The sequence below is a fragment of the Fundulus heteroclitus genome, chromosome 10 (assembly GCF_011125445.2).
Source record: "Fundulus heteroclitus isolate FHET01 chromosome 10, MU-UCD_Fhet_4.1, whole genome shotgun sequence".
Taxonomy (NCBI): Eukaryota; Metazoa; Chordata; class Actinopteri; order Cyprinodontiformes; family Fundulidae; genus Fundulus; species Fundulus heteroclitus.
In genome coordinates this window covers 32752737-32771676 of record NC_046370.1, presented here as the reverse complement: position 1 = coordinate 32771676, position 18940 = coordinate 32752737, and the positions used below count along the sequence as shown (strand labels likewise).

Sequence of the window (18940 nt, the reverse complement as noted above, 5' to 3'; positions counted from 1 at the left end):
ATAAGCAAAATTCTCTTAAACATAGTGTTTTTGTCCTTGATTTGAGCAGGTAAATAAGATCATCTGCCAATGGAATGAGTATTTTGACCCCTAAATTAAGATAATGAGACATTTAGCACTTGAAATAAGATGATGGAGATGAATTGTTGTGCAAAAATCTTATTCTGTTGGCAGATCATCTTATTTACCTGCTCAAATCAAGGACACATACACAAATTTTTAGAAAATGTTACTTATTTTTAGTTCCATTTTTGCAGTGTAGCGACTTGGGCTCAGTTTCAAGAGTAGTTTTGTTGCAATCAAAAAGTTGTGGGTTTGATTCCAGGTTCTTCCCCAACCTCAAAGTGGCCCAGGACAAGGCCATAAGTTGCCTAATAGGGTTGTGCTATTTCTTTGAACAGACTTGAGGGCACCACATATGGTCCTTTGGGGGGCTACCTGGTGCACGCGGGCACCTTGTTGGTTATCCCTGGTTTAGACCAAACCGGATTCTGACATTTTTGCACATTTTGCAGATTATTTGGGACCTTATGAAGTTTTAGGAACCTATTTTAATCAGGCAGTTTGGCTAGGTGTAAACCTACAAATACAAAATATACAGGTGTGAAATACATAGGTGTAAACCAGGGCTAAGTACTGTATACCTAACACCTGGATCTAACACTGTCATGTTAGCGTTTATTTAAATGTGGTCATGAGCATGTTTTTTGTTTTTATAAGTTTTTTTCAGATTTGGGTACAGATATAGATATTGTCTGGTTAGGTTTCAGTTAAAAAAAGCCTATTTTTTATTTTCACTGTTTCTATTATCTTGAACTGAACGGTAACCGCGTGTACTGACCGTTGTGTCCAGCAGAGCAAGACCGAGTCCCCTTTCGCCTCGCTCCAGCTCCAAGCTGAAAACTTCATCATTGTCATCTGCTTCCTCTTCTTCAGCCTCCTCTGCTAACTCTTTAAGCTCCAAAAGCTCTGTCCCACTGCTGCAGTCTGATTTTAAATGGTCTGTATTCAGTGCAGCCAGACATTCAGATACTAAGCCACCTGAGAAGAAGTTTAAAAACCGTGTTCAGTTCCAGTTATCAAAACAAACTTAGCAGAAGAGCGTGAATAAATAAAAAAAAAAGTTGTTACTGCACCTTCACTGTCCAGGTAGAAGGATGGGGGGACTGTTTCACTGTCAGCCGTCTTCAGCTCTGTTGTGCTTGGCGTTTTAGGAGGGGTGAGCAGACAGGCAGGGTCCAGAGCTGACTTCTTAAACTCGTGGGTCTCTGTCAGCTCCAGATGTGTCAGCTGTTGAGCTACCATACGTGCATCACCGGTGCTGAGCTCCTCATGATAAAGACAGGAGGGGGATGGAGGGAACACCTGAGGTAGAGACAGGTCATCCGATGATGAATTGCAGGCTTCTGACCTGGCCATTGGAAGGAGGTGCTTGTCAGCCTGAGCAGCTTCCATCTTAACGGCAACAACCTACAGAACAACTCAGTTTAGTATGATGGCAGCTCTGATAAAAAAGTTAAAGCTTTAGCTCTGCATAAAAAGTTAAACTTCAACTTTTCTTCCCCTAAAAAAACTTGAAAAACCTTTTTTTGTTGTTGCATTGGATTCCCTGTTGGGTGGGAGATAGATAGATAGATAGATAGATAGATAGATAGATAGATAGATAGATAGATAGATAGATAGATAGATAGATAGATATCTTTATTGTCATTTTGTATGCACAAAGTGCGTACAGAACGAAATTTCGTTTGCATACAGCTTGAAAAAAGTCACTCTAGAAATCACTCTAAAAAATCACAGTAGAATTTAAATGATAATGGTTTGACTACATAGGAGCACTCATTGAGTTTGAGACATTGATCCCATTATGGTTTGTTTATCGTTAAATATGAAAAAACAGGGACTGTGACATCAAAGTAAAAGTAATGAACCCTGTTTTAACGGTGTAGAAAACTAACTGCTTGATTTTTTTTTTTATCCCAATAACACATGCGGTATATAAAATTGCAGTGCATGAAAAGGGATATGCACTGCTCAGTGAAGTTATAGCACTTTATGTTACATAAAATAGGTTCCGTTTTTCACTGCACCAGCATATATAGCACCTATGACAAAACGCTATGAAGGCCACGCAGAAGTCTCCGTGTTTCACAGGCCGAACGCAGACCACAGGAGACCCGGGGACATTCATCCAAACCGGGGTTCACAGGGAGTAAGAGCCACCGGCCTGCTGCACCGAACCATCTTCACCTTGGTCCAACTGCTTCCAACTGGATGGCCAAAGTCGACCGAACAGACACAAAGGCCGAGGTTTGGCAGAGAATGAACAAGGAAAGTTTAGAATGGTTTACTTTTAATATTTTCACTGGATTTTAAGGTTTGACCGAGCTAACTGGCTAACTCCCGCTAGCATTCTTGAAACAAAGCTTTGCTGATGTGTTTCACTGTTTTACGGTTATAACAAACATTATTACCATGAGGGTTTTCTTCCATTGATGGGACATTAATGTTTGTATTTTCTGGTCCGCTCATTGCAACAAAATAGAGCTTAAAAATATTTTGAAGGAGCGCTGAACGTAACTAGAATTAGCGATATTAGCTTCTTTAACAACTCACTGCTAATACCCTACAAAATGTAACTACGGCGATTAAACCTAATGCTAGTTCTCATATCGCTTTGTCATCATTTGATAGTGTAACTTTAAGGTAAACTCAAGCTAATGTAAACAATAGCCACAGGAAGTGCCCCGACATGTCATTTTCAATCGTCCGCTTACGGCGCCCTCTAGCTTCCTCAGTTACCAATTCAAGTCTTTATTGTTTCCTGAAGAAGTAATTGCATTAACAGAAATAAAGTGTCCTAAAGGTTTATGATTTTTACTCAGCAAATCATTCTTTAAAATGGTATTTCCTCAAATTCTGTTTTATATAACTCAAATTAACATTGGTTGAGCATACCAAACGCTGTTCTAAATTAGTTATGCTAATTTAACCTCATTTCATTTTCTTTAAGATGAACTTTGGTTCCCTTAGATGTGCAGTGATGCAGTATTCACTGAATTATTCTTATGATGATGGTTTTCAACTATTTTATTTTGTCCTTTTGTTTCTTGTGTGTGTACATAGTTCCTTAGCTCCGTTTTTATCTTAGTTCAAGTAGTTTAGTTAGGTTTCACTAGCCTGGTAGAGGGGACTGGTTGATTTGAAATATAGTGTTAATTCAGATAAGCATTCTATAGTGGTGCTCTCTGGAAGTTCATTTATTTCTGTTAATAAGTTCTTGCACTTCAAGAGAAGTTGTCACTCATTTATTCCAAATGTGTGCAGAGTTTGCTGTTAAAAGATCTCCAGTGCTCCAATCATTCCTTTCAACTATTGTCCCAATATCAGCTGTTTGGGCTGATATTCAACGGATTTTTATTTATTAAACATTAAATAACTCAAAAACATGCGCAATGGCGCAACAACTGGTTGCCAGTTTATTAAAAGGTCAACAAGGATGACATTTAAGCCAGTAAGAGGCAGGCTTGGGATCTTTTCACACCCATGTTCTCTGTTTGCCATCTGGGGTTTGAGGCTTGGAGGAGAAGTGTGACATCTTGCCGGGGCCCTGGTCTCGGCTTGTGGCTGGGGTGGTCTGCTCTCCTCCAACCTGGTGCATGGCATCACCTCTCAGGTCTGGGGGCGTGATGCCTCTCTGGGGTATCGGTACATGGACATGGGAGTATGAGATGTGTGTGGTGAGTGCAAGTGTGTTTACAGCGTCTATTCTCTTGTACTATTAGATTGAGTGTATGGTTATAAGCCTTTGCATGTATGGGCACTAGGGTAGGAACTTGTAATTGTTACTGCGTGTCTGTGCTTGTTTCTTTGTCAGGTTTTTGGGCTGTTCCCTGTCCCGGGACTTCTCAGGTCTCCACTAAGTATGGTGCCCCTCCTCCTGTCAAGCTCCCTGCCGGTGGCTGGCGCCTTGACACGCTGGTGCGTTGGTGGTTCTCTGTGTACAAGGCTGAGTGCTTGGGTGTGTGCTGGCTGACTCCTGACAGCTGTTTTGCGTGGCATGATCCCCTTGCTTGTCCAGGCCCCACTGGGGGTGTGTGTGCCCTGGGCCCGTGGCTGAATCTGCTTTGGCATAGCTGGCTGCCAGTGGAGCCTGTGGGCTCATTGCTGCAGTCCCAGGGGCTTCTGCACTGTGACTACTGGGAAGTTTTCTGGGGCTCTCCTCTGTTCTTCTCTATGATCGTTGGTCCTCCCTGGGCTCCCGCTCTCTGGGGGCCCTTGCAGGTGTCTGGGGCTCTGGTCTCCCCAGTGTCTGCCTCGGCGCACTGGGAGGTGGGTCTCTGGCTCCTCACAACCGCTACTAAGCAGTTTTCTGATGGACAAACCTTACATATAGAAGCACACTCTTACAAACACCCACAGGTGTTTGGATCCAGTTGGTTACATTTAAACTTCTATACAGAGAAACCCTATAGTTAGCTTCGGCTGCCACTAGCTACATCTTGTATTAAATAATACAGCATATTTTTTGTTATTAAAGACATTGGTTTGTTTTGTTCTTTGTATATTTCAATCTCCAGGCATGGAAGATGTTATCTTGCACTCTCTTCTCCCTCTAATTTTGTCACCTTCTCTCCCATTTTAACGTTACTCCCCACTTTTCTCTCTTCCTTTCCTTCTCTTTAACCTTTAAATTGTTGTCCACTGAATTTGAAATAATCCCAAATTAGTATCAAATGAAGTCTTTTGCATATGTATCAAGCGGAGCACTACAGCAAAAGCACTCATACTCCACTTTTGAAGGTAACTCTGTTGGGCTCTCCCTGGCATTAAGAAAGCAATTCTTAGAGCTACACTGACACATTAAAGGACATAAAAAAAGAGAAAAGAAAACCAACAGAGACAAAGGGCAGAAACCCATGCATTCATTCGCTCACCCCACAAAGTACACGAAAATAAAAGAGTAACTGAATATTTTGGGACCTGGTGTTTCCTAGCATCTTCAGGATTCATCTGGGAGTCAGACAGTGTGGTAATAAACTCCTTGAGCTTGTGCAGCTGTTCCCTCAGAGCTGGATCTGTCACTGGCCGTCTGAGCTGAAGCTGGTAACCCTCGCCGGGAAGCTCCAGCGGATGGTGGGTGTCAAAACTCTCCAGGATATCAGCTAAGGAAAGAGTGGTATATAGCAAAATACAATAAAAATAAAGAGATAAACAGTGTCTTTATGAAAGACCCAGATTATTCTCCTTCACATTAGGAGGACTTCTCACCTGTTATATGTGCTCCTGCTTGATCCTGTGCCGACGGAGCCCATGTCTGTGCGCAGGCTGAGGCCGGGCTGTACAAACTCAGCAGGTGGTTCAGCTGGGCCGGACTCAGAGCAGGGTAGTCGGAGCGCAGGGATGCCCATGGCGTCTGGACATGCACACACAACAAAGAAACACCTTTTTTTTTTTCTTTATTTCTAAGAAACTCTTTGTTTTTAATCACTGTAGCATGTGAGATTGTCCACTATTAGTTCAGTGCCTTGTTTAGGCAAGGCAAGTTTATGTAGCAGTTTTCAGCAACAAGACAATTCAAAGTGGCATCGGTCATGAAGACAGGAGAGAGTATAATACATGAAAAAGTGCATTTCAGTTGCATATTAAAGTGGAGAAAAGTTGGACTACTGGTTGAAATGAATGTTTCGGTTAATATCTTAAACATTCAACTCTCACTAAATGGTGTTTTAACCTTAATGTAAAGGAACTCAGGGTTTCAGCATTTTTACAGTTTTCTGAGCGTTCTGGTTCTGATTCTGGGGATGCAGAGTAGACTCAAACCAGGAGACCTGAGTGGTCTGGAACATTGATGCACTGACAACAAATCTCAAATGAATTTAGGTGCTAAGCCGTTCAGAGATTTCTAACCTAACAGAAATATTTTAAAGCCTATTCTCTGAGATACAAGGAGCCAGTGTAAGGATTTCAGAACTGGGTTGATGTGCTCTACTTTCTTAGCTTTAGTAGAGACCTTTTAGTAACATATCATTGCTCATATCATAGTATGATCTCTACATATCATTCATTCATTCTTTTATATTTGATGCATTCTTTGCATGTACCTCACACAGGAAGGTCACTGGTGGCACACCACCTCCAACATGCGTTTCCTTTGTAAATCATCACTGGCCTTTGCTTTTTAATAACATGGGTATCATTTTAAGGGTTCCCAGTCTTCATAAATCCCATCATTCTCTCTGCTTGTCATGTGTCAGAGGATAATTTATAGTTGGACAAGCATAATTCCACAGGGTGCGGGGCGTGTGTGTGATTTGTACGTACCTGCAGTAAATTCTTTCTCGGTGATGCCAGCAGGTTGATAGCAGAGGAGAGAGTGTGCGTGTGCTCCAAGGCCAGTTCTCCAAGTCCAGCTGCGTGGGCCCAGTCCAGAACCAGGTCAAGATTGGCCCGCATTCGGACCCCTCTGGACCACTGGTAGAAGCCTGGTTCTGAGCCTGGGTGCACGTGAAGAGAAAGCTAGTTAGGGACATTTTTTAATCTCTGTTAGAGTCATCATCTATGCCAGCAAGCAGCATAAAATGTACGTCAAGACTTAGTTTTGATGAAAATGAAACAAAGTCAGATTTCCTGTAGTATTTTTCAACCTGTTATGGATGTACTGGTTTTGTTCCAAAATCACCTTTCATTCATTGGAGGTACATATTACGATGTCTTTGCATTCTCATGGGCAATGGTTGGTCATTGGTAAACAGAGACTATGGCTCTGACATCAGTGCATAAGCTCTGAGGTTTTATGGATTCAACTTTTGAAGAAAAGTACAACCAGATCACCAGTTTCAATATGGATTTTGATGTATTATCATTTGTTAAGCTTATTTAGCTTACAAATCTCTTCAACCAAGGCACCTTGGCGAGGGTTTCTGCAATTAGGATCTGACCCAATGTAGACAATTCTTTGAATTTCTTTCAATTTGGATATGGATAAACAGAAAAGCTTTTGAACATTTGTTATGTAGCCTACAGATTTTTGTTTGTTTTTAAAAAATAACATTTATCCTGGACAAATATGCCTAATACATTTGCACTACATACTTGTTATCAACAATATCCTCCAAAAAGTTTAGCTTCTAAGGATAATATGCTAGCTTCTTGTGACATCGTACAATAGCTACAAGCTCACTGTTTGGTTTTTTAAAGGGATCAAAAGCATGTTGCTATTTATTTTGGGAAGTCTATACAGCCTCTAGCAATACTATTAATGATGCTTGAATATGACCCATTTTATCAATCTTTTTTTTCTTTGCTTCCAAGTACCTACTTGCATAGAGTCCTTCCGTGTATAATTTAACCTTAGCATAAATCTAGCTTCAGAGATTTACTAGAGAACATTAGTCGACAACATTATGAAGACTGAGGAAATATAAAGCAGGATTGAGTATAAAACAATATTTTAAACTTTAACTGTCTCACTAAGCACAGCTCAATCCATAATCTGTAAGAGTATCTGCGTTGGTTCTCTTTGCACTCTTTTGTTAGATCTTCTGAGTTACACTTCAGAGATACAACAAGAAAGACCCCTTAAGTTGTGCCAGGCTGGTATTGTGTGCAAACGGATACAGCAGCACCTATACAATGTAGTAAAAGTTACCAGTATAAACTTTGCTTGTTCATTCTGACAGTTTCTGGTATAGGGTAACTGTTAGAAACGTTTGGAAACCAGTTACTTTGGTCAGGTCTATCACAAAAAGTCCCAATAAACGTGAAAGCTTGTGGTTGAAACATCGGAAAATATGAACAATTTCTAGGGGTGCAAATACTTTTGCAAAACAACGTACTGCTCTCGTCTCAGAATCAGGTTTATGTGCATTATGATGCCCGTGTTTTTTAAATGTGTTGATTCTGGTACCTCTCTCCATGAGTGAGTTGAAGAGCGATGCGTTTATGAAGTAGAAGAGGTAGCCAACGAGCTGGGAGGAAACCTCTGGGTGGACCTGACAGTCTAAAAACATCCTCCAGCTCTCGTTCAGGACCTCCACCACCTGCCGGATCTCCACCGGGATGCGTCCACCGCCGCCCAGGCCGCGACTACATTCCCCAGGACTCTCCCTGAAAGGGTTGGAGTCCAGAACGCTCGGCAGGACCGGGTACAGGAACTGGTTGGACGGAAAAGAAAACTTGATGTAACTTGATGTCGGCAATTGCTGTGGGGGCAATTAGAGGCTGAAAAAGTTAACATTGTGTGGTAGATGATTCGATTGCTGGGAGAAACTAAAACATGCAACCTTCCAGGTCAAGTTTCAGACCACCCGCATGACGGCCGCAGTGCCTAAACCTGACACTAAAACATGGCTGATACATGTTTACTTTGGTACAAGCAGCAGTCCCGCACGTACGGTCAAATGGAATTTTTTTTTTTTTAATATTTTCACCTTTTCGTCTAAAGGTCTTCCCTGTTCTTCAGAGAGACGCCGAACAAACGCAGCTTTGTTCAGACTAAAAGTACGCAGACGTCGCCCTTCCCCTGCGATCTCACTCCTATGCCCACAAAGTATCTGAACTTAGTGCCAGCCATAGAGTCACGCTTCCAAACAGCTGAACATGGCTCTGAATGTGAGCTTCTTGGCTTTGTGCTGCAAAGAGGCCTGCTAAGCGAAGAGCACTGAAGGAACCCAGTGTGAGCGGCCCCATTTACAGTTCCTGCAGGCTTTCTGCAGCTAGGACGTGGCTGCCGGAGACAATAGAACGAGCAGAACATTTGCGCTAAGTAATCTTGGAAAGACTTACTGCTTGGAAAATGTCGCTCATAGCAGACAAGCCGGAGAGGATTTATATTTTCAGCGGCACTGGTTTCAGAGATGACCACATGCATGCATGGCACGCATTAGTCTGAAGGCAAATGTGAAAAAAACAAAACCCAAACAACACGGAGCATTGTCTACGTGTGCCTTCACTGTGACAGTCAAATAAACACAGTCTGCCCACAAGCCTGCTTATAGAGTGTTTTTATTAATCAAAACGTCTCTAGAGCCGAAATACTTGCTTACCAGCGGCGCCTTTTGTGTTTCAATACAATTTTCCACATACTGAGAAAATAAGCATCAACTATTTCAGAGGAATAGAGTCTGAAAGCTATCAACACTTGCATCGGGATACAGTAGAAAAAAAAAATCCAGCATTCAATATGCATTTTTTTTCGTCAAACTCCAAATATTTAGCATCACTGGAAATCTATGAATATGTTACTGAAAAGGAATGATTGTGGAATGACTGTGGGGAAGGTCAGCAGTCTAGTGTTTGAAGACTTGAGTTGTACAAATACTTTTATATATATATATATATATATATATATATATGGGAGAAAAAATCTTAACAAGTCCAAAGACATGAATTTACTTCACCTCCATAATCTAGTGGTCGATCTAGGTCCGATGGTGACTGTAGCCTCTATTCATGTTTGTTTCAGTCAGGCGAGAACATATTCCTGCTTAGAGTTTTCACGTCTCATTTTAGTTGCTGTTATAAGCAACTACTGGCCCGCCATGAGTATTTCTGAATACTGTTGGAAATCCAAAACCGACGAGAGCTTAGATTTGTTAAATCAACAAGAAGAAGTGTTTGGGAATTTACAATTTCCTAAAAGTGATGCAAACAGAGTTGCTGCTAATATTGTTATTAGTATTAGCAGTTCCTGATCAAAAAGATTCATTGTCAAAACAGAACTGTTTTACCAACAAAAACTGCTTTAAAAAATCACAGGCAAACATAACTGTTTATTTTAAAATTAAACTTTTCAAAGTGTAAGATTTTGAGCTGGACCATTTAATCTCAGTATTCGACACACCCTCCTTATGGTGAAACACTGTGGTGGCAGCATCATGCTGTACGGAAACATTTCTACAGCAGCGACAGAAGCTGCTGAGAGTTATCAGGCAGATGAAAAGAGCAATACTGGGCGAAGCCCCTTTAGAGAAAGGGGTGATTTGCTGCAAAGCCTCTCGACCACATGTTTCAAGGATGACACAGATTTGGTTGATTGACCCAAATCTTGGGTCAATCAAATTGGTGCAAATCTCCTTTAGAAAAACATTTTCATGTTCATTGATTCATGGCTTTTCAAATTAGATGTACACAAATTAAAATCTGCTTAAAAGGAAACTGTGAGGCGTAACTATTCATTTTTAATTAAGCAAGAATTTGTGAATGAATGGACAATGTTAAAGTTCAATTATAAAGTTCAATTATATTATGTATTATTATATTATATATTATATAAATGTTTTTGCTACTGAGAATAAACCAAGGATGCCTGGAGAATGATAATATAAAACCACCAAGCCTAAGATGCTTTTGTTTTGTGATTTTCTAAACACGGTTCAGCTCTATGATGATTTACACGTCGCTTTTTACAAATCTTGATTACTTTGTTTTGTTCCACTAAAATCTAGTGAATTTAGTTAATTGGTGATGAGGGGAGAAACTTTTTTTGTAAAATAAATAATAATCAAGTTGCTGTAAAAAATTTAACTTGTTTTGGCTACTATGGCAAAAGGTTTGGACCCAACTTCTTTAGAGGCAGCAAAAGACTGGAGACGGGACCAAAGGTTTACCTTCCCGCTGCACAAAACAATGGTCTGATCGGGCCATTTTTAAAGCAGGACTTGGCTTTGATCCAAAGTCCAGATCTAAATCCAAACGGGAATCTGTGCCAAGTCCTAAAATCGCTGTTTCTAGATGCCCTCTGTTCAAAATGAGCTTTGAGTCATTGTGAAAAGAGAAAATGGACAAAAAAAATGAATTCTCTTTGTGTAAATCTGGTAGAGCTGAAAACCTGCAGCACTAGGGTGCTCTAGAAAGTAAGAACTAAGGGGGCCACAGTAAAAACACAAAGTACACTTTTCAGACTTTATTTTAAAAATTTTAAATCATTGTCCTTCCATTAGCTCTGGTTTAGCACGTGAAACCCCAATAAAAACTTTAGCGTAAGTCAATACTTTTGCAAAGCCCTGTAATGGATTTTTTTCCTTTGAATGTGTATTTTTACTAACCGAACATTTTTACGTTATTGATGGTCGCACTGACAAAACCACATCTGGAAGCCATTTGGTTCATCAGGCAGACTTCCTGAGAGAAAACAGTGGTGTGTATGTATATAGGAGCAGGTAGTTAGATAACCACAGCCTCAGCGAATATGTGCTGATTCAACCTCACAGGACGGCATTTATCGAAGAAGTCCTATAGTTTCCTCCCCGAAGGCTCGGCGTTCTTATTGTCTTCCTGCCCGTGAAGCATTGTATAGGAGGCTGTACCCTGACGCGTCAGGAACCGACCTGAGTTCCAGCTGGCACAACATGTGAGACCTTGGCTTGGCTGCAGCTAAAATCGTGGCAGGCCACTAATGCTGTCTTTGATTTAGCCGTCTCAGCATGTCATCGCCCACGGTTTGATTGTGGAGCAACCCGGACATCGGAAGCAGGGTAATTCCCTGCTGGGCCCGATCGATCAGCCTCTGATTTGTGGCGGGGTTTGCAGTGAAAGAGCATATTGGATGTCATTCTGTGAACTCCAGTTTGGACCCACGCCTACGCAGCTCCGCTGGAAACTTGTCTGAAACTTTCCCGGGCACGCTTCCATGGGTGTGGTGGTACTGCTTCATTGTAAGAGCCCAGAACTGGATACTGTGGCCTTCACAAACTCGTTACTCCTCGTTAGGGAGCACGGAGATTAAAGCACGATTTGAACTCGTTACGGCAACACTGTGAAGAGCAAAAACTGGGGAAACATGATTATCCACGCTCAGCGGGAGTTAAACGAAACTGAAATCACTCCATGGGTGCACACCTTTCACTTTGCTCAGCATAGCAAGTGGTAGACCTGGGCAAATGGCTGTCCTGCCGGCCTTTTGATAAATATCTTTGGGGTTTTGGCACCAGTAAGATTTACATCTGATAGCTCCACTTTATCCGGTAGGTTGGGGTTGACCACATTTTCTGATTTATGGGGCAAATTTATTATTTCTTGCAGAACCACAAAAGCCATCCCATGCAGTGGTGCTGAGCCTGAACGGCTGCGCTGCCTCGCAGACGTGTAACTAATCCGTCTCGTCACGGTACGCTAAGACGTTTTTTGGGCTTGGTGCCAGAACCTTGGTGAGAAACAGCACACACTGCAAATGTTTTTTTGTTTTTTTGTTTTTTTTTAAGATGTGCCTCCTCTTGCGGCCTCACACACAGCATCCTCATTAAAAATTGCAGTGTTGCATTCCCTTCAGCGCAGATTAGTACCAATTCTAGTTACTTCCCAGCTCTTACTTTGTTACAGGGTATTACGACAGTTTCTGAACTGTATAAAATTAGCTTAGTATTGGTTTAGTTTGGGTAGAGCCTTTTCTAAGGTTGTGTGACCAAAGTGTAACGTGACAGGTTCAGTACCTTGCAAAGGTATCTATACCCCCTTGGATTCCCCTTGCATTTTGTCAGGGTTTTATGTGATAGTTAACCTGTGAAATGAAAGGAAAAATAAACATGGTTTAACCCAGATTGGGCCATTCATGTGTGGAACCAACTATTGTTTCAATAATCAAACCAGAAACTCAGATTTCTTTACCCATTCTGCTTCGTAAAATAGCGCACAGATTGGATGAAGAGCATCTTCATTCAGCAATGTTCAAGTCTTGCCACAGATTTTCTGTTGGATTTAGTTCTGGACTTTGACTGAGCCATTTTAACACATGAATATGCTTCAATGTGATCCATTTCATTGCAGCTCTCCCTTTATGTTTTGGCTGGTTGTCTTGCTGGAAGGGGTTCCTCTACCCAGGTGTCAGGTCTTTTGCGGCTTCGAAGTTCTCTTTCTGGATCGCTCAGGATTTAGCCCAATGCTTCTCCCTATCATCGCAGGCAGTTTTCCTCTGCCTGCATCCCCACAGCGTGATGCTGCTGCCATCATGTCTCACAGCGGCGATGGTACGTTCTGGGTATTTGGACATTTGGTTTATCACCACTCGTAGCATTAGCATGCCAGCAAAAAAAAGCTCAGTTTTTGTCTCATCTGACCAGATCAACTTCTCAACATATTTGCTCTACTAGGCTTGTGGCAAAATGCAAACATGATGCCTTGTGGATTTCGGTCAATAATTACTTATTTTTGCCCCTCTGCCACACAGTACAGATCTGTGGAGTGCATAAGTTGTAGCTGTCCTCCTACCTGAGCAATAAGACCAGAAAAATGCTAAATACACATTTAGTTCCATTTGACTTTTCATTAAAGGTTTGAAATTATCTGCAGTAAGGGAACCTAAAGTGAAAGACTATGCAGTGCAATGGTTCGTGCGGTTTGAATGGCATCCATTCTCCAACAGCACTTTATATACAAGCACAAACACACACAAAAGGCCCTTGGTATGCTTTCTCTCTGCTAAGTCACAATGTACCAAGTGTAGTTTTACAGCGTAGTCTCTTAGAAAGCCGTGAAAATGACTGACCAGGGCCTTTTTTTTCTCTGCCCATGTCTGATTTGCTTGCTTTTATTCTATTTTATTTTCCTATGTTTTAATCATGTAAAGCACTTTGCATTGTCTTTGTACTAAAACGTGCTATACAAATAAATTTGCCTTGCCTTGATTATGTTGATGTATTAAGCTGCATATTTTAGTCCTTACAGGATGGAGCTGTCAGAATCTATGTACTGCCCCAAAAATATCCAGCTGTCCAAACTACAACGTGAGACAGCAGATTTGCCAGGATTGTTGCATTTATAAATGATGGTGCAATCAGCTGTTACCTTAGTGATGTAGTAGACACACTGCTGAAAGGCCAGTAAGATGACTTCCTCCAGGACAGCAACAGTCTCCTCTCTGGCTGAACGAACGCAGGACAGACGAAGCTCCAACGTGGCTGTAAAAGCACATTCACATTTTATATTTCTAAGTACTTCCATATTAGAGTTTAATATGCAGAATGAATTGATACTTTATCACTGCAGCAACACCACCAACCTGGGTTCCCCACTTCCTCATTTTCAGCATCTTCCCAGTCTTCTTCCACCTCCAGCCCCTTCTCACGGTTTCTCCACTCCAGAATAAGAGGCAGCTGATGCCGAATGAACTGCAGCAGCTCAAGGCTGTTGGCCATCCACGCCACCAGGGGGCGCAGTCCTGAAATCACTTCTTGCAGGCTGCATACTTCAAGGTCTTTAGGGTTTGAACGCTTGCTACGAGACGAAAGAAAACACCCGAAGTCACCTTTGTGAGATGGCAAAACAGAATAATAATGGAAGAGAAAAATGGAGCTCACACTTCAGGATAAACAGCAGCTAGCTTTGTGGTGCACTCCTGCATGAGAAGAAGAGATAATCTGCAGTGAGTGTTTTTAAATCATGGCACGTTCTATCAGGTTTATTCACTCCACAGAAAACAGCAACTTTGAAATAGTGTGTTGCTAAATTAATCTCATGCCTTAAACTTCTCTACCTTGAAAATTATCTATAAATGGAAACGCACCACTTCAAAGTCACCTAAGACCCCAAAACTGAGAGGTTGAGCACATAGAAAATGAATCAGAGGAGCTGCGAGGACAGCTTTAATTTCTATAATCAGCTCAAATCTGTCCATTAAAGTAATGTGGTAATCAGAAAGCCGCTGGTGCAATAAAGTCATAAGACGCTGTGTTTGCAGTTTGTCTAAAAGTCATGCAGGGGACATAGTAACTATGCGGTTGTCAAGGTGCGTTGCTTAAATTAGACCAAAACTGAATGTTTTGCAAAGTGCTGCGAGGGGAACAATAATATTCCACGCAACCAAGACCACTTCATCCCCACCAGGAAACAAGTAGGTGGTAGCATCATGTTCTGGGGCTGTTTTCCTTTGGCATGGACAGGGAAGCCAGACGTGGACGATGAGAAAACTGAAAATCTGTTAGATGCAGCAAAATACTTGAGACTCAAAGTATACAAAAAGAGCTACAATGGAAAGGTTTAGAACAAAGCATATTCACATTTAGAATGGCCCAGTCAAAGTTCAGACCAATATCCAATGACTATTTGGGGCAAGACTTAAACTGATGTTGTCAGAAGATACTAGTTTCACTTTGAGAGGAAAAAAATGGAGGAAGTATTTTTTTGTCTTTCAACGGTTTTAGGATTGAAGATAGAATAAGAAAAAACTAAATGACAAGAAAAAAGTAAAAATTACTGAAAAATTCAAAATGATGATGAGAAAAGGTTGGGTGAGAAAAAAAATCTAAATGATGAGAAAAAGTGAAAAAGTTATAATAATAGAATGACACTGGATCAAAGACGCGCAGCAGCCATGCCATGTGTAAATTAGCTTAAATATTTCTACTACAGAATAAGAATTTTCATATTAAATATAATCAACCTGGGAAAAGACAAAACCTTCTCTAATCAGCACAGCTTTATGTACCTCATAAAGATTTCAGCTGTAATTGCAGCAAAATGTGATTATAGAAGGCAGTGAGTCTGGTAGGTGGAAAGTAAGCACACACCACAGTTTTCAGATTGTGATATGCAAAAAAAAAACCTGTAGCACTTTACCAATACATGCTATTTTGTGCCGATTGCTTCTCTAAAGTTAGACTTTGGTTAACACACTCCAAGCTCCACACCAATAAAGTGCCAAAACATCTGCTTTTATCTTGCCAGTCTGACCTAAGATGATCCGCTAATTAAGTTCCTTTTGTCAGCATCACCTGCTTTTTTTTCTCATTTGAAATCCTCGGGAATTGGATGTGCTGATAGTCAAGGAAGCTATAGTTTTATGGTTGCAGAAGCAGGATCAGTGCAGCATTTATGCACCTTAATGCCACAAATCAGCAATAACTGGTTCATGTAACATGCCTGTTGTGGGAATAAACTCTGTCAGCAAGTAGGAACTCAGAGTCAGCCAAATGTTTCATTCTGAGAAGGTAATATGACCAAGGAACAAACACAAATACTGTAACTACAGTTTTTCCGCCATGCTTGCAGTTATCAAGTTATTAAGACCCATCGTGTTTGACAAGGGACAGATTGTTGATAGCCCGAGGTATCTTCATCTACAATCTGCCCGTTGGGAAATATTCTCCTAACTTTGTCAAACAAGTATGTCAACTATGACCCAGGTATTGTAGAACTTACCAGTGTGTAAAATAACAAACAAACCCTACTTCAGAAAGTTTAAAAGGCAGTAATATAATTGAACTTTATTGATCTCACAATGGAGAAAAACACTTCTGCATCTTAACCCATCCCCTTGGAGAGCAGTGGGCTGCCACTGTGCGGCGCCTGGGGAGCAATCGGGGGTTTAGGGTCTTGCTCAGGGACCCAGCATGGCAGCTTGTGGGAGTTGAACTCAGAACCTCTGGGACCGAAGCTCTGTGCTCTAACCACTCGGCCACCACTCCCCCAATGTGATATCCAATGTGAACATGTGCTTATAATTGTTGTGTCTCACTCACGTTTCTAAAGATCAGAACTTGTACCAGCTCCGCCTCTTTAACTACAACTCACCCACACGGCATTTTGGACTTCCCTTGCGCTCAACAGCAGGAGCCTGCGGAGGTCTGAAGTGTGAAGATGTGCAGATGCGTGCTGAAGACACAGGCTCAGCAGAAAGGAGACAGTCAGAGGCGCTCCATCAGTGATGCTGCTCCTAACTTCCATAGCAAAAATCTCCTTGACGATCAGATCTTCATCCTCAACCTTATAGTTCAAAGTCAGGGTGTGGCCTCTGGGTGATGTTAAAAATGGAGGACCTTTCTTTAGAGACTGCTTGCAGGTTAAGCCCCGGAGGTCAGTGCAGTTTGGGGTGCAGTTGATGCAGTGTATCATTGCTGTACTGTGGATGCTTGTTGCTCCAGGAGGGCTGAGACAGAGTCTCCACGGAGCAGCAGACAAGATGGGTTCGGAAGAAGCGCCACTTACTTTCTGCAGTTAAAAAAAAAAGGAAATATGAAATGTGCTAAGAAGTCTCCTTTTTAGTTCAGCAGCAAACTACAGGATTCTGTCATTCAGCTTTGTAAAAGACTGTCTTACCTGGTCCCTTACAGCTAAGGGATCCCTAAAAAGGAAAAAGTAATGCCTTCCCAGCCCGACAACATCCCCAGAGCTCAGCTGCACGTCATCTTTTACATCATCGCCGTTCCTCGTAACAGCAGCATCTTTGCAAGGGGAGAGAGTGATGGGGCTGCCAGCGCTGTGGCGGTGGAGGAAGCAGTGGTTTGGAAGGATATCATCAGCAAAGAGGAGGATGTCAACATTTGACTTGTCTTCACAGTCACTCTGCTGGCCAATAACAACGTGTGGGGCCGCCAGCAGGTAGACGACAAAGTCCTGAGAAGAGAGATTAATGGTGGGTCATCAAACACATATTACACCTACATTTATTAACAACAGTTTGTGTATTTCCATTTGACATCTATTCAGAAGAACCACTCGTGTAGGTGCTTACTCTGCTTGTTTGCCTAGTGATTCTGATACTAGTAATCAAAAATGTCAAATGGATACATTATGGCCATTTGGGGTCAGTAAGACAAAAATAAAGCAGACCTTGAACAACTTAAAAGAATGAAATGAGCAAGTTTATTACTTGGTCAAAGCATCGCAAGGATTTTCACCCAACAACACAAGATCAGATTCACAATAATATTCCCTATTGAGAAATAACAACAGTGAAGAGGTATTCTTTATTGGTTAAGGTTACTTTAGCTATAACACATTGGTGAATGTTCACCCGAGCATTTGGCCTACCAAAATGACGACAAGAGCTCAGGAGGTCTCAAAAGAACTAAGAGAAGCTCTCAAGACCTCATGTGTCCCAGTTAAGGTCAAAGTTCTTGATTCAACAAAGGAACTGTGTCATGATCTCGGGCTGCTTTACTGCTTCAAGAACTGTATGACTTGCTGTTATTGATGGGACCATGACTTCTGGTTAGCAGCAGAACATCCTGTAGAGGAGTTTACAGTTAACAATTTGTGACTTTAAGTTCAAGCAAACGTGGGTTATGCAGCAGGACAATGATCCAATGCGCAGCATCAAGTTCACCTAAACTGCAAAATAAAAAAAAGATGATTTTGGAGTGACAAAGTCTATTTTGTTCTTAAAGAAGCAATAAGCAATAATTCACCACTTGGTGGAGCTCGAGCACGTCTGTAGACCAAAACAAGATGTGTATCAAGCCACGCCTCTCTCTACCTCTGCTCCACCACTCAGCACCCATTTCCCCTTCTCACCTATCAGCTCCTGTAAGCCTATTTGCAAAGGATAAAAACACAGCAGATCAGCATCACCTTTAAGAGTACCATGTCTAGTGAAGACGTAAGTAACTCATAACTTTATAATGCCATTAGCAAGAAAACATTTTGATCCAACGGGCGTGCTCTCTGCCATTTTGTGCCTGGCGGTGGAATTTTATGGGCAGGGAGGGGGTAAACCCTGAGTGACAGCTGTTCACGTGCACGTACATGCATATGCCGGCCCGGCTGTGTAAACAAGAGATTGGCGAACAACACAGAGAGATAGTGCGTGGCGTTTTTTTCATAGTTCATAGTCCATCTAAAAAGATACCTTTAGTTTCTCACAAAACTATTTTTTCTAAAATAATGAAATTTCGATAATTGCTCCTTTAAGTCAGATCTGATGCAAGTGAATTAAAACTAAACACCTTTTTTTTCCTGAAACTAAGGAAGTTATTTTGAATTTAGTTGTTTCCATCAACTCTTTCTAATGTGATACTTCGAAATGCACATAAAAAGACATTAACGGAAACATGGCTTCTGGCAAAGAGCAAAGTCTACAGTAACAAACAACAAGGAAACCGCAGGAAAAGCAAGACATAAAGCACAGCAAAGTAATGCGTGGAACCAGCAAGGAACAATGAAAACCGGGGAGCTTACACACCAAGCTGGGGGTGGCGTGACCGATCGCATTTAAGTCGGAACAAGT

The 18940-nt window shown here is 41.6% G+C and overlaps 1 protein-coding gene across 1 annotated transcript in view; it reads right to left on the bottom strand.

The window, feature by feature from the left end:
- si:ch211-176g6.2 (ras-associating and dilute domain-containing protein) overlaps window positions 1-18940 on the bottom strand; it is a 40566-nt gene that overhangs the window by 3597 nt on the left and 18029 nt on the right. The window contains exons 6-16 of the mRNA XM_012864076.3: window positions 17032-17328; window positions 16507-16923; window positions 14295-14332; window positions 13997-14211; window positions 13783-13895; window positions 7910-8156; window positions 6325-6497; window positions 5272-5416; window positions 4984-5165; window positions 1137-1470; window positions 842-1041 (exon numbers count right to left, since the gene is read on the bottom strand). Coding sequence (XP_012719530.2) covers window positions 842-1041; window positions 1137-1470; window positions 4984-5165; window positions 5272-5416; window positions 6325-6497; window positions 7910-8156; window positions 13783-13895; window positions 13997-14211; window positions 14295-14332; window positions 16507-16923; window positions 17032-17328 — 2361 coding nt within the window. The remainder of the gene's footprint in view (window positions 1-841; window positions 1042-1136; window positions 1471-4983; window positions 5166-5271; window positions 5417-6324; window positions 6498-7909; window positions 8157-13782; window positions 13896-13996; window positions 14212-14294; window positions 14333-16506; window positions 16924-17031; window positions 17329-18940) is intronic.